Here is a 27412-nt window from a genome sequence, read left to right on the forward strand (position 1 = left end):
CCACTGGGGCTGTTCCTATGTAATTAGCCTGCGGAACTCCTTGCCACGGGACGTGGTGATGGCGTCTGTCCACGATGCCTCGAAAAGGGGATCGGACAGATTGGCGGAGGGAAAGTCCATCCCAGGTTGCAAGCCTTGATGGGTCTGTGCAGCCTCCTGCTCTTAGAAGTGGGCGACCTCCGAATGCCGGGTGCAGGGGAGGGCGCCAGGAGGCACCTGGTGGGCCTCTGTGAGACGCAGGGAGCTGGGCCGGGCTGTCCCGGGGCTTCCTTCTGAGCAGCTGGGCCTGGGACTGCGGATCCAGCGGGGCTCTTCTGCTGCTCTGCCCGGAGTCCTTCCCCCGACCCCCAAGAGGCGCGCTGCCCTCCCGGCCGGGTCTACCTGAGAGCAGCTGCGCCCGCCCGGCGCCCCTGCGCGCACCAGCCTCCGCCCGGCCTGCGCGCACAGGAGCCGCAGGAAGAAGGGCAGGGCCTGGCGGGGAGGAGGAGGAGGCGGCGGCGGCGGCGGCCAGCGGGGAGGGATCCGGAAAGTGCCGCGGCTTCCTGCCCCCTCCCGGCCCCGCCAGCCGCCCTCCGCCAGCCAGCCAGCCAGCCAGCGCTCTCCCCGGGCCGGGCCAGGCGCCGGTGCCGTCCAGGTGAGCGCGTTGCGCGCGGGCCCTGCCGCCTGCACGCAGCCGGATCGGGGCCTGGGGGCGGGAGGGGGCTCGCTTCCTGCCTGGCTGCTCTGGGCCGCGGGGGGGGGTCTCCACCCCGGCACCCCCTTGCGCCTGCAGAAGCTGGAAAGGCCCCGAGGAAAGGGCCGGCTCCGGGGCTCCAGCCCGCCTGCTCTGGCCCTCTCCTGGCGGGGGGAGGGGGAAGCGGCTCTCTGTCCATGCTCAGAGGATCAGGGGCGCGGGGTGGCAGGGCTGAACGCTGGGCTTCCCTCCCTCGTCTCCGCCTGGGAGACACAAAGTATCGCCGGGGAGGAAACGGGGGGCCTCCGCGCCTGTGCTTCCTCGCTGCGCTAACGATGCCCACCCGCCCCCCTTGGAAGGGACCCCAGGCTGAACTGGGGGCACCTCCCTCTCTGGAAGTGGGCGCTGGGCAGAAATGCACTCTGCACGTGCTCAGAATGGTCTCTGCTTTCTTCTAGGGTGGAGCCCCAGTGTTGGGCTATCAGGTTTGAAAGTTCGGGGGAGGGGCTAAAGCAAACCCCAGGAATTAAGAATTCCTAATTGCAAGATAGGAAGGGACACCAGGTGGGGTTGTTTTTTAAAAAAAAAAACAAGGGCGCATTGATGTGCCCAGCTAGGGTAGTTTGGCTTGGAAATAGGAAAATGGGGGGGGGGGGGAGTTCTAGGTTTGGATGGAGGACAGAGGTGCAGAGTAGGGGTTGTCATAGCTATGGCCTGGGGGAGTTGATTGCTAACTTTCTTGCTTGTGTATAGGTGAGACATTCTCTCAGGTGTCTCCCCCAGCCCAAGTTTGGCCTCCCCTCCTCCATTTACAAGTTAGTTAACTATTAAGAGCACTGGTTCTCAAACTTTTAGCACTAGGACCCACTTTTTTGAATTAGGATCTGTCAGAACCCAGCAGAAGTGATGTCATGACTGGAAATGACATCATCAAGCAGGAAAAGTTTTTAACAGTTCTAGGCTGCAGTCTTACCCACAATTACCCAGGAGTAAATCTCATTGACTCTCATTGTTAAAAGCATAAACATAGTAGCCTTTTAAAAGTACAGATCTGTCAATTCCTCAGATGAAGTCATGTACTATGGTAGCATCAAGTCTAATATATTAAAAATAAAATGCACTTTGAAATGAATGGGGACCCACTTGAAATTACTCGCGACCCACCTACTGGATCCTGACCCACAATTTGAGAAACACTGCTTAAGAGAATTGGAGTGCACACCCTTTAGAGAGGTCTGTAATATAGGGATACCTTTGTATTTGGGACTATGGGGAAGATGAAGGCAGGTTGCAAGAGACCTGGTGGGTGGGAGGGCATGGTATAGGAAGGAAACTTGGGGTTCAGAGAGTCAATGAAGGTGTTTTCTAGTGCAGATCTGGTTGTGAAGCCTCAGGAAGGAATTTTAGTGACTGTTGAGAGCAATGGATGATTCTTTGGTATTAATGCTGTTTATGGTCTAGAAGTAGGGATTCTTTGGGGGGGTGAGTGAAATGGGGGGAGAGCATTTTGTGTGTTTAAAATAAGGGAAACTTTGTGTAATGCAGTTGGTCATTTTGAAGATACCTGTACAATGTTGCTGCCAGTATAGATTTAGGGACATGGGGTAAATCGTAAACATTCACAGTGTACACCCAACTCCCCCACTGCAATTGGACTGATATGTCATGGTGGAAGGTTTGTAGCTTGGCCCATATGCTGTGAACATGAAGAGTGCTCTGTTTGTTTTATATGGTGTGCCTGTGTAAACATCACTCTAGTGAACTGCCCACCCCACATAGCTCGCCATGCAACTTGGCTCCTGCTTGGATTCAAGAACTGAAGCAGCAAAGTTTATGTATGTGCCTTCAACCCTGTGATTTTGTAGTCTGTGTATACACCCACGCACCACCCCCACCCCCCATATAAAACATCTGGGAGCAAATTGACCTTTATTTGAATGGGGAGAAGAGAAACTATCTCATCCATGAATCAAGCATTTTTTCCCATGCCCTGGAACTAAGGAAACTGAACATAAATAAATGACAAAAACACTTTGCAATGTGAGATGTGGGGTTCTGAATTCCAAAGAGACAGGATATTTTCGAATATGGCAACATTATGCATTACCTGGAATGGATTTGGGAGCCGGTGCCCTCAGAAGGCATGTTTCCCCCTTTGCCACCTCCACCTTCTGCTCTTTCATCACTCCAGCTGCCCTGGGATGAGATTCTGCATGCCAGAAATTTTTCTGGCCAGGGAGACCGAAGTAGCATCTTGAGCTTGTGAGATCAGTTCCAGAGTGCATGCCAGGGGCCGTGTGGTTGGGGGGGGGGGAAGGGACTGAGCTGCCTTGCCTGGGTGAGGTTTTAGACTCCATTACACTCTCTGTCCTTTCTTTTGCTTGCCTGCCTTCCCCCTATGTTGCTAATGGGGCACTGAATGAATGGACCAGTTGGGGGGGGCCTTATTGCAGACCATGCAGTCCTCCATCACCCTTTCCTTGCATGGATTAAATATGTATGTCGCAAGCAAGTGATTTGTGTGAATTGGTTTCTTTTGCACAGCGTGGAAAAAGTCAGTGTACAACCAGTTCTCTTTAGGAAAATTCAGACCATGTACCAGGATGGGGTGGGAGGAGTCTCTCCTCATGGTTTGGAAAAAAAGAGTCCTGTCCTCAGAGCAGCCACTTATAAAGTTTATTAGCAAACTGCTGGTCATTGTGATGGTGTGTGCGTGTGTTGTATTTACAAGGAGCTCAGGGTAAGGAGTGATGCTGTGTGCCCTGTGTGTGGATGCTGTATTCCTTTCTAGAAACTCTCTTGGGGCTAGAGAACAGATTTTGCCTTCACCACAATGGTGTCCCTGAAGTATGGTGTTTTGCTTATTTTCTATAGGCACAATGCAAGTGGAATATGAGGGATACCAGAGAATGTTGTGAGCCCAACTGGGTAAGCTATTGAGATGAGGATTGAGCCTGTTCTCTGCCTCTAGCGACATCAGCCCTTGAGAATGAAGCATGTCTCTCTGCGCAGCGCCATCTTGGTTTCTGTGCAGCACCGTCACAGTACAATGTGACGGAATGTCAGGAACTGGCTTTTTCAATTGTGTGTTGCAGGTCACTTGTATAACACCAGGCTTTTCAACCAGTGGCGCATCTACCATGGTGGTTCTTTACAGTATGAGAGGTGGCTACTGGGGCCAACTGACACAGAGACCACACTGATCTGCCTGACCTGATCATGCTCTAAGTGGGGCAGGAGTGCACTGGTGGAGAGGTGTGGCTGCAGAGCAGTCAGACCCTTCAAAAAAGGCAAAGGTTGGATAACAGGCGGGAGATCGAGAGGGAGCCACAGCAACCAAGCAAAACATCTGCCTTGTGGCAGAACAACTGTGGGGCAAGTGGTCCACTTCTGCGCAAGTAGCTGGTGGATGTTGCACTTGAACAAGTGGCTTTGGACAACCACTTGGACAGTGGTTTTTCTACCTGCAAAAGGAAAAGGTTGTTGCTGCCTGACTCATCTCATCTCTCTACAAGTCCCTCTCCCCACACAAAAGCACTCTGAGGAGCTTTCTGAGAGTTGAGGCAGGCAGCAAAGAGAAGGGAGGAAAGGAGGTAACAAGTTCAGCCAAGAACTGAACACAAGGCTGTGTGGTTGCAGCAGGAAATTGTTTGCTTAGATGTTGAACCTGTGGCAAGCGAGTCATGCTCACATGTCCCCCTGCAGAGGAGTGTGTTTTGTGGCACAGACCTGCAAATGTTGTGTGTTGAGTATTTGCCGAGTGGGTGAAGCCGAACCTTGCAAGTGACACTGTAGGCCTGCAACTGGTTTCTTGTGGGCCGGAAAGCGACAGTGTTTTTTGTGTGGTTACCCATGTGACCCAGTTTGTTTCTTTAACTCCAGTGCCTCAGTTCTCTTTTGTATGTTTTATTCAGTGAAAAATATGAATGACAAACTCTTAAGGTGGAAAAAGTGAAATATTTGGGCATTATACGGACAAACAAACAAATAACAAGGAAGGGCAGGGAATGATGGGAAGGCCAAGGGGTCTAGTAGTGGCAGAGAGTACAGGGTTAGCGTGGAAACTGGCGAGGTTCTTCTTTGCCTTACTATCTGTGCATGAGATATAGTGCACGAGATGTAACAGTGTTAAAATTCACTTCAAATTGTTCTCTGCCTCTGCTTCTTTTTTTGTTCTTAGATAATTCTGGGCCTGTTGTTGAGGAGGGAGGGGAGTGTGAACCAGATGGCAGTGGCAAAGTTGACATGAGGGCAACATGGAGGAGGCTTCCTTTGTCAGAATGCAGCTAGAGAGACTCACTGCACCCCCCCTCCCAGCCCAAGCTGCGGTGTGTGCAAAGCTTCCTCGCTCTGATGGGATCTTGTAGCCCTCCCACTCCTCCTCCTCCCCCTTTCCTCAGCTAAACAGCTGGAAGAGGAATCTTAGGGTGATGCCAAGGGCCTAGGAGGAGGAGTGCATGCTCCAGTAATTCCCATAGTGATGAGGAAGAAGGGGTGGGTCGGTGGGAGAAAGGAATGGATTTTGGGGACTGGGGAGGATGCTGGTGGACTGTTGTGCTGGGAAAAAGGTGGGGTTCACCCTGACTTTGAGGTGTGTTGACTGACCCAGCTGGGAGATGGAAGCCAGGACTTGTTGAGGGGTGGGGGAGTGATGGCAAGTGATTAATCATGGTAGCTAAATGGAACTTCCATGGTTTCTAAGGGCTCGGGGCAAAGGACGGGGCAGAGTTTGCAGGCTTCACAGAGGCATTTCTGTAGCCGCCGTTGAACCTGTGATGTTTGGACCACATCCTAAAAGTGACACGGCCCCATGAGATAGCGAAGCCTCCCTCGCTCTGTGGTTGTGTGTGCGCGAGATGGCTGTGCTTGCATCACTTCCTGCTGCAGGAAACCAGCGCTCTCTGCAAATACGCTGGGGCTGCTCCTTTGTTTTAGGATCCGTTGCTGCCTTGAGCTCCCCCTTCAAACCAGGAGGAAAGGGAAAACCCCAAGGAACCCAGGTGTCCTGGTGTGGGGCTCTTCCCTCCCCCAGGCCTGTTGGTGGGGAGGCAGCTAAGAAAAAGGGTGTTGCAGCTTCACTTCCTGTCTGGATTCTTGGCCCTCTGGCGGCAGGTAGTGGCTGTGGGAGTGGATGGGTTAAGGGGTCTAGGGGAGCTTATTCACCTTGTTTGACTTGGAGCTTTCCCCTTAAACTGGAAAGTGACATAATTGTGCATTAATCGCACCTCTCTGCAACTACTCAGAAGCATATCATTTGCCAGCAGCTTCAGAGCCCATCTTCTGAGCCATTCTGTTCTCGTTAAGCAAGTTCCTGCGCTCGTTATCACTTTTCCTGTGTGTTTTTTTTAAAGTCCTCTTCTCTCCCCACCCCCAATACCAAGTCTGTAGCTGAACTTGCTTTATGGGGCTGGCAGTTCAGCCTCAGACTCTGGTAGTCTTGGAACCCTGGGTTAGGCTGAAGCTCTCCCACAGCTTCCAGTAAGCTGTGCAAGGGATGTGGGTTCCTCCAAGCTCTATCTGAGCTCTATCTGAGCTCTGTCTGAGCACTACACCACATAGCTGTGTACATCTGCTCATGCACCCTGCGGTTCCTCCACTGCAATTTATTTTAAAGGTTTCTTCTTTTTAACCACACCTTTCTAGTGAAATAGTCTTCAAAACACTAAGGAATGTGGTTGTTGGTTGGGGTCATATTCCATACTCCTCTTCAGCGGCCACCTTTGTGTCTCTGTCACCTTAAGAACTGTGTCACAGGTACAAATCCCAACAGAGACCCACCTTTTCCCAGCTTGGAGATTCAAGGGTGAAAAAAACCCTTTTCCCTCTTTATCAGGGAAAACAGGTTGCCAGGTTTCTTCAGTGGGGGGCAATGGCAATTGTAGCTTATCACAGTTTGATTAAATGTGTGGTGTAATCAAGTGCATCACTGCAAATATATCTCTCCCTCAAGACCAGAAGGGAAAAGAGACAAACCAGCTGCAGTTAAGCTTCCTTTTCTGGTGCTCCAGAGGTGATTTGTACTTGCTTCAAGCAGCTGAGCAGGGTGTGTGTAAATATCCTAGTAGGACTTTAGAAATCTGGTCGAAAGTTGTGCCCATCTCTACTAGGAGGCATCTTCGTGCCAAAAGTTGCCATTAAAGTTTTATGCCAAAAACTTTTAAACTTCTGTAGCACTTTTATGCCATAAAGCGGGTTGTGTTGTCCCAACTAGGGGGTTCCAAAATGCTAAATACCCAAGGAGGTGTGTTCCCCCCCATCCATTTGTTATTCTTTTACTAAAGAGTACCGACTCCTGTTGGTAGGACTTTCACCTGGTCCCGACAAGAGGGAATATATAGTGCGAGCTACATTTGCTAATTATGTTTCTATGACACCCTTCCTCCAGGCAGCTGAGGGAGGTATACAGGAGCTTCATTCTGCACCCTCTTTCCCCAAACTTTGCCTCTCTTGAAGGGCCCGTGACTTGCAGATTAATTTCTTGCAAATTGCACCACTCATCTTTGTTTCCAGCCAGTTTGGACCAGGTGTGGCAGCACACTGTGTTCTCTATGGGGCTGAGGACCACCTGCTGAACTGAGAAGTCTCACTAGTGGCACTGCAACCACCGGTTGAGAAGCACTGCTCTAACCATTGTGCCACACTCCAGGTGTTTGTGTGTCTGTCGGTATGGGTACAAATGACAGTGTCGCCCAGCCCTGGAACCTTTGGAGGTGTTGCAATGGGGTGTTTTGACCCATATGTTCCTTCCCCCAAACGGGTTCCACCCTGCCTGGATTTCCTTGCCCTAGTGCCAGCCTCTTGGATTGCTGCCCTGTATGAGTCAGGCTGTCTGCGGGGTGTGGAGTTTCCCTCCGTTTCTCTGAGGCCTCTTTGTAGGTTACAGAGGTGGTATTCATGCCCTGGTGTATCTCCACCTCGTGCTGGAATTTCTGAGTAATTGGGGGGGGGGGGGTGCAAAGCAATGGCAGCCTTGCTAGCTTGAATACCTCTCTGTGTGAATTGCCCCCACCTTCTTCAGTTTTGCTTTCCAGCCCACACCTTTCCAGCCCCCTGGTTGTAGCTGCTGCTTTCAGGGCTGTGGGCCTTCATGCAAAATTGAGTTGAGACCTCACAGGCTCATGTCACGCCGGTGGGAAGAACAATCTGTGGGTACACTTAGAGCGTCCCCATATCCTGCCCCACCTACTGTATTTTCTCAGCTTAGGGTTAAATTGTAGCCTTATGCAAGAGTCCAAGGCTTGGTTCTTACTGAGCTGGTAAACCTGTGTCTGGACTGTACCTGGGGTGTGCAGTGGGTGGGGAAGCAGGTGAGGCAGAGCCTCCTCACTGGAGTCCTTCGAAAAGTGGAGCAAGCTGGTTGTGAGTGCTTGCACACCTCCCACTTTGAAAAGTGGCAGTGCTTTTCAAAGGACCCCGGTGGGGAGGCTGTGCCTCACCTGCCTCCCCACCCCACCTGCCTCCCCACCCACCACACATCCCAGGTCTGTATCACTTCAAACTGCAGGGCTGTGTGTGCGCGTTTGTGTGTCATACAGTGGAACATGACTCCATCCAGTAGAAAAATCTCTCCCATGCAGCTCCTCCTTCCCAGGGGCTGTTTAAGCTCTGCGTGCCCTGAGGGGAAAAAAGAAGAAGGGGTAGCTTATAACAGCAGCTCCAGTGGAGGCCTACATTGGCCAGAGAGTTTTATTGTCCTTCTTAAAATGATGTGTGAGCCATCTTGGGGGCCTGTTCTGAGGCAGAAAGGTAGGATGTAAATACCTGGATAAGCAAACAAGTCAGGGAGGTGGGAACGAACCTCTCTGACACACTCACATTCTATGTCTAGGAATATCTTTTGTGAGTGAGAAGATTCCGTCATGTAAGACCCTACGTATCTGAAGTGGTACAGTTCAAACACAGGTTTACCACCTCGGTGAGAACTGAGCTCCAGTTGGCAAAGAGGGGGTGCTGTTTTGAGGACGTATTGAGGGAAGTGTCCCTCCTCTGGACCACGACCCACTCCAGATGTCCACAAGCCTTGAGACCCCAGCCATTGCTCCTTAGAAACCCCCCAGCTCTGTTTTGACGTTCATGGGGGCATATTTGGGCCCAGTTTGCGCTGCTATGTCTTTTTGGAAGATGGGGAGTCCCTTGGGGATGAGACTATTCACGTGTAGAAAAAGAACGCTGTAAGCCATTCTAAGCCCATGAGCTGTAGCAGAATACAGACATAAATAGCACAGAGTCAAGTGGTGGAATTCCGCTTCAGAAGTTTTTTTAGCTGCCCCCCCATGCAGATTTACTCACCCTGCCTGTAGTAAATCTGCAAATCTGTATTCATTTACTATTTACAGTTGTGCGTGTGTTTGGCATGGGAAAGCATTCCAAAATATAACCTTAGCATATGCAAACTGGGGTGGAACAGTCTAGAGTCCTACCACGTCAGTTTACCACATCAGTTTTCCATCATGTGATGGTTGGGTCTTGTTTCTGGAACTGCCAACTGCTGATCCCAGCCTTAGAGGAAACAATACATTGTCCTACACACCAGTCGACCGACTGAACCCCCTGGCCTTCCCGATTTGGGAAAACCAATGGGTGTTATAGAGGGGAAAGACCTGCCTGTCGGATGGTATTGGGAGAAGGTGAGATAACTGACTGGTGAATTTTCTTTTTGGGGTCAGATGTAGGTACATACTAAACGCTTGGACCCTTGACGAAACTGCTGGGGATTCCCCCCCCAGCCCTGGAGCAGGATGGAGCTGGAGGAGGCATACAATGGGGTGAGTAACCTGTTGGGAAGGAAGGCGCTGGATTGTGGTGGAGTTGGAAAGCCCAGAAGGGCTTCACAGGGAGCAATGAGCATTATAATCTGGTTGGGTTGGAATGTGTGGTTCATATAGAAAGATCTCTGTTTCTATTAGGGGCTTTGTGGGGGGATGGTGAAAGGGCTCTGAATAACTGCAGTCTTTGAAGAACGTATTGAAAAATCTTTGGAATGGTAAGAAAACTGAAAGGTGTTTGGTCACCCCCCCCCCATGGGATGAGGTGGAACTCCCTTATACTGTCACTGAAATGGCCCTGGCTACATCCTTCCTTGTTAGAGTGCAGCCCTGGGAGCCCGGAGTGGGTCAGCCATGGCAATCATTGGAGCAGAAGACGAGGATTTTGAAAACGACATTGAGCCTGTAAGTAGGAACCATCAGGAATCTGTGCTGGGTGGGAGAAGCATGGAGTGGACGGAAGAAAACAGGGCACTGGGTGTGAAATGGAGAAAGGACAGTTGGGTGGTGTGGTGGGAGGGGCAGGAAGGTTGCTAAGCATGTTGAGGAAACTGAGTGGGAGATGATGAGCAGGTCTTGGGGTGATTCTGGACTTACGGAGCTGCTGAACTTATGGGGCCAGACATTGGTTGATCTAACCTAGCACTGACTGGCACCTGCTCTCTAAGAACGCAGACAGGGTCTTCCCACCTGGAAGTGTTGGGGAGTGAACTTGGGAACATCTGAAAGCAAAGTATGTGCTCTGCCACTGGGCTACAACTGATTCCTTATCTTTTATTTCCTGCCTTGATTTCTCTCTTCCCCCATCCCAGTTCCAGAACCCTCATGCCCAAAGCGGTTTTTTTCAAAACCTAGAGATCTTGAAGAAGCATCCGGCCTATTTGATGGTGTTCTTGCAGCATGTGGTCCTGCAGTTCGACTCCAGCCCCGTGGTGAGACTTGGGCATATGTGTGTCTTTGTTTTGTCAGTGCAGGCGGGTGCTGTCTGCTTCCATGTCACCCTTTGCAGTGATGTGGGTACCTCGCCCGACAGGCTGGTAGGAGCAGGCAAGTTTGTGTTTTTAGACTAAATTGGCCCAAAGAGTTAACTTCCCATTTAGTCCAGTTAGCAAAACCCAAAAGATTTAATACACAAAACAGCCAAGCAGTACAGCAGGCAAGTAGGTTCTAGATCATAGAAGGAGTCTGTGTAATAGGAATGAATGAATGAATGAATGAATGAATGAATGAATGAATGACAAAAGAGAACACTTTCAAACCTTGCCAGTCAGCTGTTTCAGCATTTGCCTTCCTCAGTAGCTTCCACCATCAGTGGCTCACTGATAGGAGTTCTGTATTCTGAAGAGAGCCTGTCTTCTTCCACAAACTCCAGGAAAATATCAGCAAAGAACTTCATATCCCTTTTGTGGCAGAGGTCCATCCAGAATCTCCTGACCTTGCAAAGGAGAGTTACCTCTTGGTGGCCAATTCACTACACCTTGCTAAAGCCATCCTTATTATTGCCTTTTACCAACCTCCTAATCTCCATAAATTACTAATGAGAGCTTAAAAGAAAACCATCCATTGCCTATCCTGGCTTGCATCTCTGGGAATCCATTTGTTGTATCATCTGCATTTACCTTGAGGAAACGGTCACCTTTTGAAAGCAGAATAACTGGTAAAGCAGTCATTTAATTAAACACCATCATTTACAATCCAACAGTGGAATATATGTTTTTGAATGCAGGTGCCCTGGCTAACACATTCTGCATTGGAGTATAGGTTGAGTACCCTTTATCCAGAAGCCCAAAATACAGAATATTCCAAAATAGGGAACTTTTTTGAGCAACAACATTTTTTATTGTTACTTTTTTGCCTGAAGAAATGAAGTCACAAACCTTGTTTCATGCACAACATTGTTAAAAATGTTGTGTAAAATGACCTTCAGTCTATGTGCATAAGGGGTGTATGAAACAGAAATGAATTTTGTGTTTAGACTTGAGCCCCATTCCCGATATTCCTCATTATGTACATGCAAGTATTCCAAAATACTAAAAAGCCTGAAATCTAAAACACTTCTGATCCCAAGCACTTCGGATAAGGGGTGCCTGTACTAGAAAAGCAACAGTAACTCTTTGTGCGTGATTTAGATTCTGCATTTTCTGGATCTGTAGATTTAAGGTTGCAGCAGCCCATGGCCTCAGTCTTAAAAAAATTTGATATTGCTTTAGATGTGTTTTATTCCCTTGTGTTTGCTGTGCAGCTAAGAATTCCACCAGCTCTAGAATTTTTTTTAACTGTCCCTTTGACTGGCAACATTCATTTAAATAGCAATTCTGTGTGTATAATTGATGAGTGCCTGACTGGAAAAAAAGTTTTAAAGTGATTTTTGCTTTGTCATTCATTTTTATTTGTACAAATTGATGTGCCACCCATGTAGGCACCAACCAGTAAGCAAATGACCCCCATCTTTCCATCTCTGTTCCATCTGGGACTGGGCAAGTTGTCTTGAATGCAGGATTTTCCCTTTCCTGGAGGGGAAAGGCAGGAATTAAATGTTGCAAAATAAGCCTACATACCGCTTAATGGAGTGTGAGAGGACAGGCCTCTGAGAACTTGCTGTCTAGAGTTTAACAATGGGGAGAGAACAGAGGGAAATGGGGGGATTGGAGGCTAGAAAAAAGAGCGGCAGAATCTGTTTTCATTTCAGTTACAGGTACTTAGGCTTAGTTTTCTTTTTGGGAGTCAGACCTGTTTTGACAACCTGTAAGGCAATTAATTGCATTGAAGACATTGTGACCTCAGTCCACATCTCCTCATTTGGTCACAAATACTTGGTTTAAAACTTTGGAGTGGGGAGATATGGGGAAAAGCCGCTGGAAGTGGCAAAGGATACATCCAGCCACTCCTTCCTTGTTTTAGTTGTCAGGGGCCTCTCAATTCTCTCCCCTTTCTGTAGCTCAGTTACCTGCACGCGGACCTTATACGTCACCTTGGGTGCAAGGAAGGGAAGAAGCAGTTCGTGGAGTTCTGCCACACCTTTCTGGACAAAGCTGGGGTGAGTGAACACTGTGGGATACTTTTAGGCTCCCCCCATCCCCTAAATCTTTTGGTGACCACTGAATGTATTCCCTTCCAGTCTTAGGAACCTCACATGTTAGCAGCAACGTTGACTTTCAAACTCAGGCTTGATTAGGGCTCTTCCACCATGGCAAGCCAGCAGTGTTTTTAGGTATTTTTTTCCATATGGAAAACATGTCTGTATAGGTATAGGTCTGCATAGATGAATTCTAATTATTATTAGAGGTCTGAGAAGAAGAGGTTCCCTGTCCAAAAAGAGCTTATGATATTGAAACAAGGACCCAATGAAGACATGGGCCAAAAGCTGCTAGAATTAAAATGTTATACTGAGTTAGTCAGAGGCAATAGGGACAAGAGAGTCCTTGCTGATGTCTGAAGTATCCCTGAGAAGCAAGGAGTCAAACTGTCCCCTGAAACCAATTCAGAAAGCTCTTTTTTTCAGTGCACCAGATCTCTTGGTTGCCATGAACCAGATCTCTTGGTTGCTAAAATCTCTTGGTTGCTGTGAACTGGAACGGAACCTCTTCTTCTTAAAAGTGAAATAATAGTTAAAGTAATAGTTAAAAATAATAATAAATATTATGTTCACAGGTTAAATAGTGAATTACTATATTCATTTTATAGAATTACACTGCAAGCAGGAGAGTTTGATATTATTATTCTGAAATACATCAAAACCAATTCAAAAGTGTCTGGACTGGTTACAAGCCACTCTTTAAAACCAGTGCCTGAACTGGAATGAGCTGGATAATTATAAGGGAACCTGAAATTTTCAATTTGTTGATTAAATAAATGTATTGAGGAACCTGAAGTGAAACTGAACTCAAATGCATAATGACCTGACACAAGCACAGCCTCCACCCTGCTCTTCCCTCCCTGCCTGGGTATCTGTGTGTTCTCTCCTGCTTACTGTGTAGGGATAAAATTCCTGTTTGTATGACAGAGGGAACAGCTGGGCAGAGCCTCCTCCTAAGAGCCTACAATTGGGTTGCTGGATCAGAGCAAAGATCCATCTAGGCCAGGATCCAACAGTGACCCTCCCTTCCAGATGCCTCCAAAACGTTGCAAGCAGGGCATGAAGGTGATAGCCATTCTTTGCTTGTTTTCAGCAACTGGTACTCGAAGGTATACTTCCTCTATACATGCAGGTTTGATTTAGCTATCATAGCTATAGCTGTGGTGAACTCTACCCTCTTCACTGCAGTGTTTTCTCCTGCTTGTTCTGATTTTCATCTCTTCTCTTTCCATCAGTTGCTGAGGGTTTCTGTCCCACAGTCGGTGCAATTTGAGCTGGGTAAGAGCCAGTGTTAATGGTGTGTGTGTGGGGGGGGGGGGAGAGATCAACCGGGAACAGACCCTCCTGGGATCTTCTGTGCTAGTGCATTTTGCAGTTCAGATAAGTCCTGTGAATTAATTGCTTTGATGTATTTTGCATAATTTCATTTCTTAAAAATTAAAATAAGAGAAATTTCATTGCTAATCAAGATGCTAGTGAAGCATGCCCTGAGAGATTACTCAGAAGTAAGCCCTATTGTGTTCAGTGGGGTACACTCCCAGGAAAGTGTGGTATGATTGCAGCCTAAGGAGAGTAAAGTCATTGCAGGCCCCAGTGCTGGATGTTTTCCAATTCCTACAGGCACAGAAAAACCACCAAATTTGGGTATTGGCTGCAGAAGTCGGCATCCTACGATTTGTGGCTTCTTCCTATTTATGTTTAAGTAAATGTTCTAATCCTGATGCTTGGGCAGAATATGTGGGTGAAAACTTTGAGGGAATGGAGGAAGAGTAGGAGTGGATTTGTGCAATCTGTGGATTTTCTGGCGGTCTGGCATTTGGAAGGTGAGACCCCAATGGTCTGTGTATCTTATACTCCCTTTCCCACAGTGAGCAGATTAAAATATACAAACAAACTCACTCAGTTTGCATAATCTCTACAGGTTGCACCATTTAGCTGTTCCAGAATATTTTATTTCTTTATTTTTAACATACTGGCACGCACAGCCCCTGGATGAGCTGCAGGGCCATGAGATAGTCGCTGCAGGGGAGGGTGTGCAGAATACAAAGCCTCTTGCAGGTTGGAGATTGCAGCTGTCTCCTGTGGCAGAACGGAACTGCCCCAACCCCATCCGGTCTTTGGAAAGGGCTTGGCATGTAAGATTGTGGATGTTCCTTCTTTTTCCCCTCTTGCAAATAGCACGGGGCGGTTGGAGAAGGGCTGTTCTAGGGCCGTCGTCTCATTGCACACTTCCTTGGGAGTCGGTCCCATTGATCACAGTGCAAGTTGCTTCTGTGTAAACATTTGCAGAGATTGATACAGAGGGCCCATTGTGCACTTGCAGTTGTTGTATGTTTATGCCACCCGTAAATCTGGCACTCTTTAAAAGAGCTGCAAGCCTCTCCTGTTGTTACTGCTCCAGAGAGTTGCTCTCAGTCCAGGCTGCACCTCCTCCCTGCCCCCCTTCCCCAGTGCTACAGTCTCTGCTGGCAGCTCCCCCCTCCTGGCTTTTGCTCCCAGCTGTCACTGGGCCGCACCCAGCCGGTGAAACTGTGTGAAAGGCAGGAAGTTGGAAGATTTGGAGAGCAATGGGGAGAGCTACTAGTCTCTGGGCTGTCCTGGCCAATAGATTAGCTCATTTGCAGCCACAGGCTGGCCCAGCCTTCTCTCTTGCCAAGCCGGGGAGGTAATGGGGGTGGAGGGGAAGAGCTACCCAGACCTCTTTATGTCCTCGTGGCACCATCTTGTGGCCCAGCTTGATGATTGCAACTGTCCCTTCCTGGCTGGAGGAGGGCTGTCTTTCTTTGGGGAAAAAAAAGAACTTTCTGCATTTCGATTCAGCACCACATAGCTAGGGGAGGAGTTTCTGTGGGGCTGCACTTCACAGGGGGAGGAAACTACCCTCTGAAACATTGAAAGGACTAGGAGTGCAAAGTTGCATCCTGTCACAGCTTCCTGTAAAAAAAAAAAAAACAACACAAAAAGAGAATGTGCTGAAAATATTGTTTACGTACAGAGAGGATTTGCTGGGAAGGGGGTAGAGAAAGGGGAACACAGGTGAACTTCCTCGTTCAGAAATGGTTCTGAGAAACAGCTCCTTTCCAGCTCCCATGATCAGAGAAAGGGTGATGGGGTCCTACACATCTGTGTACAAACACGCAAAGCTAATCACCTTCTTCTGGCCCCAGGCGGAAACTCGCTTCCCGTCCAGATCCCTGAAATCCACCAGGCACTGAATCTTTGCAAGGCAGTAGGTCCTGGTATTGCACACCTTGTGAAAGAGAACAGCTGTCTGATACTCAGAAGCAGCTGTGACTCTCTGTCTTCCTCCCCCCTCCTGCCGCCCATCAATGGGAGCTGCATCTAAACAGACAGCTGCACCACCCCAGAGATGGCTGCATCTTAGTGCCTGGGCCAGCTTGCTCAGCTCTAGAGGCAGCTTCCACCTTGGCAGCCAGCCAGGGACAGTGGCATCCAAACAGCTGCAAGTGATTTGCCTCGATGGTGCTGTGTTTGCACAAAGTCACAAAGGAGGAGCTTCCCCTCTGGAACGGCCTCCAAAAGTTCTTAAGTCACAGTGCTGCGGGGTGAGCTTGTTTGTTTATCTTGCGGGCTTCCTGCCAGGACAGCTGAGGCAACTATTGGGGAGTTTAATCTCAGTTTGTGATGTTTTTGCTTTTGTACAAATATAGCAACAAGAATTCCCTTTTGGACTTCAAGGATGGGAACCATGAAAGGAAGTAAAGAACAGCGTCCTGTCATATCTAAGACTCTCCTATGGCAGGAACTGATGCAACAGGGGTCTATGGCAACAAGCTGCAGCAGGGAAATTTAGTCATGGTGTTACTTAGGGGGCTAAAAGTCACAACCCTGCCTGCCCCCTGTTGGAAAGTGAAAGTTAGGGAAAGTGAAAGTTAGAGAATATTGCTTTTTCACTTTTTTTTAAGTTTTTAAGTTTTTAAGTGAGCAAGTTTCTCGTTCTCAAGAGTTCTTACAACCTTCATGCATCTGGACCAGCAATTCAAAGGACTCCATCACTCCAATTGTATTTCCAATCAATAACAGAAAACTCACATTATTTTTCTTTTGAATGTTAGAATGAAGGTTGCATCCAGGGTGCAAATTCAGAGAACTCGATGAACTGTTGTAATTCCATGTTTAAGAGACTTGAACCAGGAAGTCCCGGATTCAAATTTTTCCTAGGTCACAAACAGAAAAGATTAGTGTTTCAGCCTCCTATGTGCATTGTGGGAATAATAATACAGGTATATTTCGGCGGGGTTGTTGTAAGAATTACTGAGATAATTAATGAAGATGTTTGCAATGCACTTTGAACACTCTAAAAATGCTGTGTAAATGCTAAATTATTTAATAATAAAAAGGGGCAAGTTTCTAGTTCTCATGATTCCTCACATCCTACATTCTTCTTGCCCAGGAGCTTTTCCTTGATATATTTGCAATCAGTACCCAAACCCTCTAGGTTATTGCATAATGCAGTTTGCACATTGCATATATCCTGCAAGTTTAGTTATCTTGTTACTAAATTTGTAAGAGCTTAGCTCTTTCAGATTTTGAAGGAATGTCTTAAATACAGGATTCTGCTATCTTCCTGTAGCAGGGGAACCTAGAATGCCTGATTGCTTGGAGATTTGCTGGGAGGAAGCTTATCTAGAGATGGTGTAAAACATCCTGAGGGAGAGAATTCTCCAGCCTCAAGATCTTGAATATGTGAAATTAGACTTGTCTTGAAACGGATTCTGCAAGCTAAAGCACAATTTTGCAACTTGTCTAAAACTAAGGGCCTCTCTCCTCTCCTTCTCACAGACCGAACACGACCAGAGCTCGTTCCTGATGAGCAGCAGCGTAAATTTCTGCAGGAGATCCAGGCTTTCCAAGAACCGGAGATTAGCCGGCAGCTGGAGGATTTCAGGTCTGGACCCCATGGCCCTTGGGCCCTGATGAGGCAGCAGAGAGTCATGGGGAGGATGTCAGGAAAGATAGTAACTGTTAGGATTACAGAAGGTCAACATTTAGCTGTGATGTTGGGGAAAGACTTTGGACAGTAGCCTTCACACATCTTTATTCGAACATGACATTTTTACTGATTTCAACTCATTTTAGAATTTATCAGGCAAGAAAAGGCACACTTGCTTGTAACAGAACAAATTTTATCATAAATTGGGGAAAAACACAGGAAGGCTGATGTTACTGTGCTGGAAAGAAAACACTTGGATTGACTTTGAAGCAGGCAGGGTTGGAAGAGGAGATGGGAGTCCATGAAACTTTTTGTTTTTGTACCTTCAGATAGTGCTTGCACTTTGGCTTGTTGGTCTTGGGACTGCTGCACAAGCCTTTTTTTGTGTTGGGGATCTGGGGACAGGGCACAGCCTGGTCTGGAGGGCAGCTGACGCAGCCGCTTTGCTGAAACTAAGCAGGTCTAGATCTGGTTAGTGCCTGGCTGGGAGTCTGTCTGAGAACCCCATGTGTGCCTTGACTTTCATGTTGGGTGAAAAATGCAGGATATAATAATAATAGGGCACATGGTTTGGGCAGGCAACTGGTGTAACCTCCAGCTTCAGGGAGCATGCTTCAGAATATCCCTGATCTACTGATGTGCAAGACTGGTCCATCTGTGAGGCCAGGTGAAGTGCTTGCCTAAGGTAGGAGGTTGTTGGGAGGACAGACACCAAACCTCTGTCTAATGAGCCTCCTCTGCCACTCGCCTCCTCCTCACACACACGTTTGTAAAGGAAGAGAAGATAAGAGTGGAAGAGGGAATGCGCTCACCCACCCCACTCCTCTGCTCCGTTTCCCTCTTTCTTCTTGAATCCAGTGAGTGGGAAGAATGGCAGTGGTGCTAGTTAGATAAAACAGGGCGTGGCATTTGGCACAGGAAATCTTGGGCTGGCTCAGTCATTCTGCAGGGTGTCCTGTCCATCATAACCAGTTGTCTCATTAAGAATTCTTTCTGGGGCACTGCTTGAAACTCACTAGCTTTGGAGGGAGCAGGGTGTCAGCTGGGGCCAGGCCGGCATGAGGAGATGGAGTTCGCTTCTTCCTGCTTAGGTTGGGAGAGAGTTTTAACAGTGGTCTCTTCTGTTTCTCTGCAGGGAAAAAAGGAAGATGGGAATGACGCCGGGGGAGGTGGAGCTTTCTGAACTGGAGTGCTACCGAACCAAAGACAAGGGCATCCGTGAAGCCAAAGAGAAGCAGCTAGCTGAGTGCTTGCTAGCCAGGGTAGAGGAGATGCAGTAAGTGAACATGTCCTGATTTCTCCCTCTTGAGACCAGCAGTGGGCCACTTAGGTCTATCCTTTGGCAACCAGGGGAATGGTTCCTTCCAGACTCCTGCCACTGGGTCTGACTTGCACACACAGATCTCCCTTCCCTACTCAATCCGGTGCAATTCTGTGCTCTAAACTCCTGGCTGGAGTCAAAGCTCCATCTCCTACAGTGGACCAGTCCATTCTAGGCTCCAGTCGTGGTGGTGGGATGATGTCTGTTGCCTCTTCCGTGCCAATAGGCCTCTTGACCTTGTGTCCCCATCAATGGGCCCAGTGGACTCTTTCAGCTCATTGTGTCTTCCATGTCCTATTTAGATTAATGGACTGTGAACCAATACTAGATTTGAAACATCCGCTACCATCAATTGTAGCCCAAACTAGTGCCTCCGTCCAGTCTTGCCTCTTCACACTAGAAGAATGGGTCCATGCACTCAAACTAGTGTGTCTGTCACAGAAATCTACCCCACCTCTTTTTCCCATGGATGGAACTTCTGGTTTCTGGCACCCAGCCTATTTGCACTGGGATCCAGGCCAGGAACTGTCTGCTGGCTCTGATCTCCTGTCTTTGAGGAACAAGGGGACGTGGCCGAGGCTGGCTGTGGCCTCCCCCATGCTTGTTCACTGCCAAGTTCCTACTGGATAATGGAAACCAGCTGTTGGTGGTGGGGGATCAGGGGAAGGAGGGAGTCGTCCTCCACCCATCCCGGGATATTGCCTCTGGTTGCATCATCCTCTCAGGGTGTATAAACTCCTTGTGCCCCCCTCCCCGCCTCAGTTTTGCGTCTGATTTGGTCCAGCAGCCGTCGTGTCTCTGCAGCTCATACCATACAGATCATGCTAATTTGTCTTTTGACTGCTTTTTTCTTACCAAGCAAAGATGGGGCTGTATTACCGGTGAGTTTAAACATGCCTGGGAGGTGGAGGAAGAGAGAGAGAGATTGCTTTGAGGAGCAGCTTTGTCATGTGGGCCCGGGCGGGGGGCGGGCGGGCGGGGGGAAGCTGCTTTTTAGCAGTTTTCAGCTTCTTCATCTTGCAGTCTGACCCAACTGATGGGGTTACTGAGAGGGGAAAATGGAACAGCCCCATGTAAGTCACCCTGAACTCCTTGGACAGAAGAACGGATGCATGTGTAATTTAATGCACAACCGTGAATTTCATGGTCCAATCTCTTTCTCTCTCACATCTTCCTCTTTTTCATTCCAGCCTCACCATATCTGCAGACGAGGAGAAATGGTACGTTGTGGGTGATACAGTGTGCAGAGATGCAACCATTGTGGGTGTGGGTGTGGGTGTGTCTGTAGGGGTCGGTACCACTTTTGCAAGAGTTCCACTGCATCTCTTCCCCTGCCCACCCCCCACCCCCCGGCGTTGGCTGCCACATCACCAGTGCTGCCGGATGCGACTTGTAGCAAACTTGCTTCTTTCACTGCACAGGAAGTGGTTTGTGGGTGAGGTGGGGGGAAGGGAGTTTTTAAACTGTTAAGCCTTGAGCCTAATGAGCGACCCAGTCTTTCTTTAAAATAAAAAAGCTTCCAGCCAGTCCATTCTGGACTTCCAGAGTCAGTCCATTAACCCTTCTAGGTCAGTACTGCCTATTCAAATTGGTAGTGTCTTCCACCAAACTGGTAGAGTCCAAACTGGTAGAGGACTCTTCCCGGTGCTGCTGCTTGCCGTCTTTTTCAGCTGATGAGGCCAAGTGTTGGCCACATTAAGCACATCCCTAACCGTGGTGCTAAGGAGCCTTCCTGAGAACATTCTTCTTCCTGCCCCTTCTGTGTATTTATCCCAATGTGTTTTAGGATTGTAGGGGAGAAGGGGCTCCTATCATCCTAACATCTTCTTCACTTCCCCACACGTTTGGGGAAAGGTCCCTATGTAAACCACAATTGTTTAAGCCTTGGGGGTTGTAGCAACATATGTGAGTGCTTGATTTCCTTATCACATTCATTTCAGGATTAGTGGAACTGTAGAAGGATCTTCTGTGAAGGTTTTGCCTCCGCTCTGTCTCTTTCCACTGTACACCCACAGCAGTTTGCTCTGAGTGCTGTGGTTGGCCCACTGGGTGATTATATCTCCCTCTAGTCCAGCAATAGCTACGATTATATCAGGGGCCAATTCTGTATGTGACCATGTACTTTCCAGACATACTTTCCAGATTGGTGGCTGCTACCAGTATGTGATTTGATGCTTAGAGATGGGAGAATCAGCAGCTTCCTCCTTCTCCCCACAGCAATGGAATAGGCAACCAAAGCTTCTGCCAGCTCCTTACCTAGAGAAATGCTCACCTGTTGAATGTCTGCCTGCCATAATAGGTTTTTTTTTCCCCTATCTATCTGTCAGGCATTTATAGCTATAAAATATATATTTTTATAGATATAAATACAAGACAGGATAAAAATAGTTATTTTTACACTTAACACTGCTAAGGACCTCCTTTGCTTATTTAATACTCATACTGAAAGTAGCCCAGTTTGCTCAGTTCCACCTTCCGTCATGCTCAGCCTGTGTGGCACTGTGGTCTGGAACACTTTTTTCTGCTCTGTCCCCTTAGCTCTGCCATTTTCACCGCCATCGTGACTTATATGAAGCACCTGGGGGTTAAGACGAAAGGAGCTGATAGCAAGAAGTCCAAAGCCAACTTCTTCCGCAAGAAGGTAGGCAAAGATTTGAGACAGGGAGACGGTGAGTGTCTGATTTGTGATCACTGGATGAGATCTGGAAGTGCACTGCAAGGCTGAGGTGGAGGGGGCCATCCTTAGCCCTCTCTTTCCTGAATTCTTAGTTGTCCCTGAGAAATGGGTGTAAAAAGGGTATTGGGGTTTTGGTTTTTGCAGAGATATAATATATCTAGAGTGTAGGTCACTCTAGACTAGCCTTGCAAAGTTCATATTGTAGAGGAGGGGGAGTATTCTGTGGAATGGCTTCTCTTGAAGGTGTTGTATGCACATGGCTTCCTGGTTTTTGTGTGTATGACTGATAGATTCAATTTGGCTTTCCTCTCTCTGCCTCCCTCTCTTCCTGCTAATCCAGATTTCAGGGACCAAGAAACCTGAAGAGGCTCCCAAACCCAAAAAAGGCTTTAGCATCTTGGATCCTTCCCGGTGGAACCGTGGTGACTCCCACTGTAAGTAGCGTTTTAGCGAAGGAATAGAGTCATATTGCCTAACCCCTGCTCCTCTGTTTAGCTCAGGATTCTAGGCTTCCTTCCCAGTCCTTTAGGCAAAAAGAAAAGAACTTTGGGTGCTCCCTGGGAAAGGTGGTGGCAGATTGCCAAGGAGTGGCAGATTGCCACTTGCCCACCCCACCCTGGAACCAGAGGGAGCCAATGAAAAAGAAGTTAAGATTGCCACCTGCCAAAAAAGAATTCTATTGGTCAAGGGTGGGACAGGAAATGGGCTGGCTTTCGTGGCTCTTGCTGTCATTCAGCGGAAACCCCAATGGCACCCAGCCAGACTTGTTTTGCTGCATATAAAGGGATTTGCAAATGACTGTGCTGGAACGCATTTCTGTAGCTGTTCTGGACCCGGGAGGTGCTTCCCCTAACATCTCTTTAGCATTTTTAGAACTGGGGGAGGGAAGGGGGCTGGAGACACCTTGCAGATGAGCAACAAAAGCCATGATCAGCCCACAAAACAATGACCCGATCATATGTACAAGGCCAACACAAGTGCTGCATCCAACATATCCTTCACTCAGAAGGAGTCTTTTAATTGACACAGGTATAGGTGTTCCTGGGAGGAGGGAATTGACTTTACCTCTTCCCTGTTCAATTTTCTTTTGCCTCCATTTTTGTCTTCTTCTCTCTCTCTTTCCTACATTTTTTGTAGATTCTGATTACAGACAGTCCAAAGCTGAGGGTGAAGGTACCAGCCCCCTCTCCCCTCCAAATCACCTTCCTGTAATGCATGGTGTGCCCCCATGTGTCACCTCGTCCCTTTGCAGAGGGACCCACCTAAAACTAATACATCAACCCCCTCACCGGTTATAACATCAGATGCTAACTTCATTGTATCATTGGTCCTTCATCATGATGTCATCTGTCCACCTGTAGCAATAATGTACTAATTTGTATCACACACACCTCTGTAGAAGTCCATCACCCTTGTGTTCATAGCTAGTCTGTGTATGACCTTCTGTGTGTCTGCCTGCAAGGGCTATCTGTTGTCTCTTAATTTGGCAGAGTGGTGGGGGGCGGGGTAGAACTCCTAGCTTCTGTGCTTTCCTCTTAGGTCTTCTGCACAAATTATGTGTGTTTGTACTGGTTTCTCCAGGGTGAAAGAACTCTGTGGCTAGTTTGTTTTGCTTTATTTTATTGTATTTACTTAATTCTGCTTCCCTACGCTCTCAAAGCAGCTTAGGAGCATGCACAATTTAAACAAACAATTTAAATAAAGCAGAATTTGAGAGACAGTGCACAGTGATCACAGTGCACAAACCTGGAACTAAGGCTTATAAGTTGACATCCTGAGAAAATCTGCCTTTATATTTTAAAATCAAGTTTCTAGCCCTCATGACCACCAAGATGAGCTGGGAAGACATGAACTAGTGAAATAATATTTCACTAGTTCACCAAGAAGCTGGGCTCTAGGGCTGCAACCATGAACTTCCTTGGCCAGAGTTGGAAGCCACCTGCAGGCTGCCGAGCCCTCATTAGGCCAAGAAAGAAATAAGGATGTGCAACAAGTTGGTGTAGTGGTTCCGGTGTTAGACCTGGAAGATCCAGGTTCACATTGCTTCTCAGCCACAAAGCTCCTTGGGTGAGTCACACTCTCTCAGTCTCTTCTACCTCGCGGGGTTGCTGTGAGGACAAAAGGAGGGGAGGAACTAAGTACACCATAGTTGAGGGCCATGTCATCTTTGGTGGTGTGTGTGTAGATCCTTACCCCTGTCTGTGATGAGCAAAGCCAAAATAAACTTGTTCCTTTCCCAATACAGAGTTTCTACTAGTGGTAGAAGTTTGTACACTTTATTTTAAAAGTTCTTATTCTCTGCTGCTGTTTAACCTGTGGCAGAGTCTCAGTTGGCACTGTGGTGGTAGGAATCTACCTACAGGTAAATGAAGTCATTACCTCTTGATCCAGAAACCAAGCTTGTGTGTTTTGAAGTGATCAATTTGTGCATAAGCCCTCAGAGGGGAGCAGAGCCTGTTGGCTGGGGAGATGGAGTGGGCAAAGAGGGCTGTATATTAGAAAAGATTAGAGGTTGAGTGCTTTTTTTCCTCTTCTCGCTTTTTATTTCTCCTTCTCCTTCCATATTTGTTCCTACAGCAAGTGACAAAGCTCCAGCCTTGGACAAGAAAGGAGCTAAGCTTGCAGAGGGAGTCACAGGGCGGGGCAAGGGCAGCTTTTCAGGCTCAGATACCTCTGGAGTGTCCGTCACTGTCCACCCCCCACCTGGAGAGGGCAACGATGGAGAACAGGGTGAGAGATGGAATGAGCTGCTGGGGGTGGGAGACAGGGAGGAAAACAATATAAACCCCCAGCTTATATGTCGCTCTGCCCTGCCTGTCCTCCCTTTGCTGCCTGCAGGATCAGACAATCAGGTTCAAGTGGACCCAGGGGACTCCCCTGTTACGGAGCAGCCACCGGCTGGGGAACAGCCCCCAGTGGATGATGGAGCAGAAAATGAAAGGTGAGAAGGAGTCAGGCAGTGATGGGCCTACAAGAGGGTCAGTAGGGTGGGGAGAAAATAAATCGATTCTGCCCTCCCCCCATTTATGTGTGGATTGGTGATTCTCAGGATCTGAATTGGTGGTTTCAGTACAAGCTGGTTATTCTGGATAATTTGGAGTGAAAAACATGCAATATGGGGAATGTTCCCCTGGAAGAAAAACCCTGTAGCCCCATGGATACTAGCCACTGTCATTGACTTCAGTTCACAGCGTGCCTGCATCCTCTCACCCTGGTTCTCTGGTGTTTGCATCTCAACTAAAACAGAATCAATGCTCCCTTTCCACAATGTTTATGATGAGGATTGCACTCCCCTTTCCCCTTACTCTTGCTTCCTGTCCTCTGAATGTTAACCAAATCACTCTTCTATATTCTGTTCTTTCCTTCTAGAAAGCGAAAAAGGTTGGTGACTTCCCCACTTCACCCCACCCCTCACCCTTTTGCATGAATTTCTTCCTCAGGGAAAGGCACACAGACTGAGTTAAGTATTACCGTCTTACCCGCCAGGGCTGTCTCGAGAAACAGTGTCCTGCCACCAAGACAGTTGCTTGTGAAACGGGCACCATTTAAATGCTGGTGCTTGGCTGGCTCAGTGCTGCCCCTGGTGGTGAACCGGGGTTACCGCTGGTCTCCTGAATGCTCTTCCCTGACCACTGCAATGTGTTGGCCAGGAAGAGAGGCTTCTTTTGAGGTTTCACCTTCCTTCGGGACCACAGTGGTTTCTCTGGCAGGCCTTTGCATGGCAGCATGGGGGGATTCAGGCTGCCAGCAGTGCACCCTTCCCTGTTCCGATGCATGAGTCTCTCACTGGTTCTGTGATTCTCATGTCTCTCTCTTCTCTTTCCACCGCTGCATGTGCTGGTGTTTCCCCACCCACCCCCCACTGGATATTATGCTTGGCTCATATTCTCACTGGTTGTGCCCTCCTTGCTGCTATCTCCAATCCTACTGGTGTACGGCACCAACATCTCGTGGCTTCTTGCCCTGCCTCTGTGTCTCTTGTGATTGGTCTGTGGCCCTCCCATGTTTCATGGCTCATTTCATCTCCGTGTCTCCGATTGGTTCATGGAACCCAACGTTACCCCCCCCCCCATTTCACTCCTGTCCCTTGCCTCTGGTTGGTCTGTGTCTCACGTGTTTGTGGCCTGGCTCTGCCCACCCATCCTTTGGCAGGCTGACAGGAAAGTTGGGCCGCTCGGAGAGCCTGCGGGTTTACGAGCGGAAGCGGTCTCAGCGTGGTTCAGCCAAGGGCAAGCAGCCGCGCTCGAGGAGCGATGTGGACATCGAGGCCGCTGCCCGGGCCAGTGAACTGGAGGAGAAGCCATCCCTAGAGCAGGCTCGGCAGAAGCAGGGAAGCCGCAAGTAGGTGAAGAGGGAACATGAGGTGCTCCCCTCCAAATGTCCCCAAAGGGAAGTGGAAATGGGGCAACTGCAACATGAACCAGGTTTAAACCTTTGCAGGCCAGCTCAGGGAGGTGTCTTTGCTGTAGTGAGACATGCTACTTTCTTCAGCTCTCATCGTTTATCTGTGAGGCCACTTCAGTGGGATTTAAACTACAGCTGTTTCTTGCTCTTTTTACCCTTGTGCTAAGAGGGAAAGAAGCATTTATCACAGTTTCATGGTAGGATGCAGTATTGGATCTGGTCAGTCTAGCCCGGGGTGGGCAGACTTTCAACTTTAGGGATCCTGGGCCTTTAACAATTGTGTAGGAGGGAGAATTTAAGCAGGTGCAGCTTGTCCTTTGTGAGATGACAAGCTGCACCTGCTGAATTTTCCTCTAGCCCATTATTTCTTCTGCCCAGGAGGACTGAAATGGTTCCATGCACCTCCCAAATTATCCATACACTTTTTTCCAGGTTTCTCAGGAGGAAAAAAAAAACGCACCAACAATAAATTACCACTTGATCCTGCTATAATGTAATAGCAAATGTGGCAACCATTATAAGTGCAGAACCAGCAGCTGTTTAGATGCACAAGAGTGACTTTGCTAAAGTTCATCAGTACAAGTTCAGCTTTGTGTTTCACAGCACTGTTTTTGACCATGGAGTAATGACCATTAAACTGTCACTGCTTAATAGCCACGGATAGACAAATTCATGGAGAATAGTTCCAGTTTGTTTGTTTGTTTGTTTGTTTTAAAATAAGCCACCTTAAACTCTGACTGCAACTTGTAGCGTATTGTGTAAGTTTGTCCAGTGACACATGCTGGGGAGACAGCATGCACACATGAGAAGTGAAAAGCATTTGGTCAATTGAACATTTCTACGAAAATATTAATGCTAACTAACAGAATGATGGCACTAATTTGGAGAAGAGGAGGGGTTTAGAAAGGGAAATGAATTTCTCATTTTAGTACTTTGGGGGAGGAGCAAATATTAGGGAGTTGGGTCAGGCTGGGTTGGGAACTGGCATGAAGGGTGACGGTTGAACTATTTGTACAGGGCATGTCCTAACCGTCGGTCTGTCTGTCTATCTGTCTTTGACCCATGCAGTTTGGAGCCAGGAGGGGCAGGGGGAGGGGAGCCCCCGCCGTCCTTTCTGCTTCCCCAGTCTGAGGAGACTGAGCCGCGTGTTTCGGAATTGGAACTGGAACCGCCGAACTGGCGAGAACTCGTCCCAGCCGACACCCTCCTCAGGCTGAAGAAAAGCGAAGTGAAGCGGCAGGAAGTGATAAATGGTAGGTGAGATGCTCCCATCCCTGTATTATTGCCTGATTCAGACATACCTGAGAGAGTTAAGACCCATGAGTATTTCACAGGTGGAGAGGAGGTGGAGATATCCTACATTCCATGGGCTGTACTCTGGGATGACCTGCATTTTGCACAAGTAAAGCTCTGCACCTTAGTTACTACAGTTTATTGGGGGTGTTAATGCTAAACTCTAGAGCTGGCCAGCAAAGTTGTATAAAGGCCTGTAGGAAGACAGAAAATGCTCCTTTTTTTTTTTTTTAAGGCAAGGAATAGTGA

The 27412-nt window shown here is 48.2% G+C and overlaps 1 protein-coding gene across 4 annotated transcripts in view; it reads left to right on the plus strand.

The window, feature by feature from the left end:
* Positions 1–212: 212 nt before the first annotated feature.
* ARHGEF1 (Rho guanine nucleotide exchange factor 1) overlaps positions 213–27412 on the plus strand; it is a 44401-nt gene continuing 17201 nt past the window's right edge. The window contains exons 1-17 of one of the 4 annotated variants that reach the window (XM_066638193.1): positions 213–634; positions 3548–3601; positions 9340–9438; positions 9760–9843; positions 10251–10370; positions 12377–12475; positions 13750–13792; positions 17318–17423; positions 18604–18744; positions 19980–20009; positions 21328–21430; positions 21807–21900; positions 22604–22639; positions 24044–24196; positions 24305–24407; positions 25619–25807; positions 26939–27123. In XM_066638193.1, the coding sequence (XP_066494290.1) occupies positions 9412–9438; positions 9760–9843; positions 10251–10370; positions 12377–12475; positions 13750–13792; positions 17318–17423; positions 18604–18744; positions 19980–20009; positions 21328–21430; positions 21807–21900; positions 22604–22639; positions 24044–24196; positions 24305–24407; positions 25619–25807; positions 26939–27123 (1513 nt within the window). In that variant the 5' untranslated portion in view covers positions 213–634; positions 3548–3601; positions 9340–9411. Of the gene's footprint in view, positions 635–3547; positions 3602–9339; positions 9439–9759; positions 9844–10250; positions 10371–12376; positions 12476–13749; positions 13793–17317; positions 17424–18603; positions 18745–19576; positions 19671–19979; positions 20010–21327; positions 21431–21806; positions 21901–22603; positions 22640–24043; positions 24197–24304; positions 24408–25618; positions 25808–26938; positions 27124–27412 lie in introns of those variants that run through there. The other 3 variants (XM_066638192.1, XM_066638194.1, XM_066638195.1) reach the window with 3 other exon arrangements.

Source organism: Tiliqua scincoides, chromosome 10 (genome assembly GCF_035046505.1).
Source record: "Tiliqua scincoides isolate rTilSci1 chromosome 10, rTilSci1.hap2, whole genome shotgun sequence".
NCBI lineage: Eukaryota > Metazoa > Chordata > Lepidosauria > Squamata > Scincidae > Tiliqua > Tiliqua scincoides.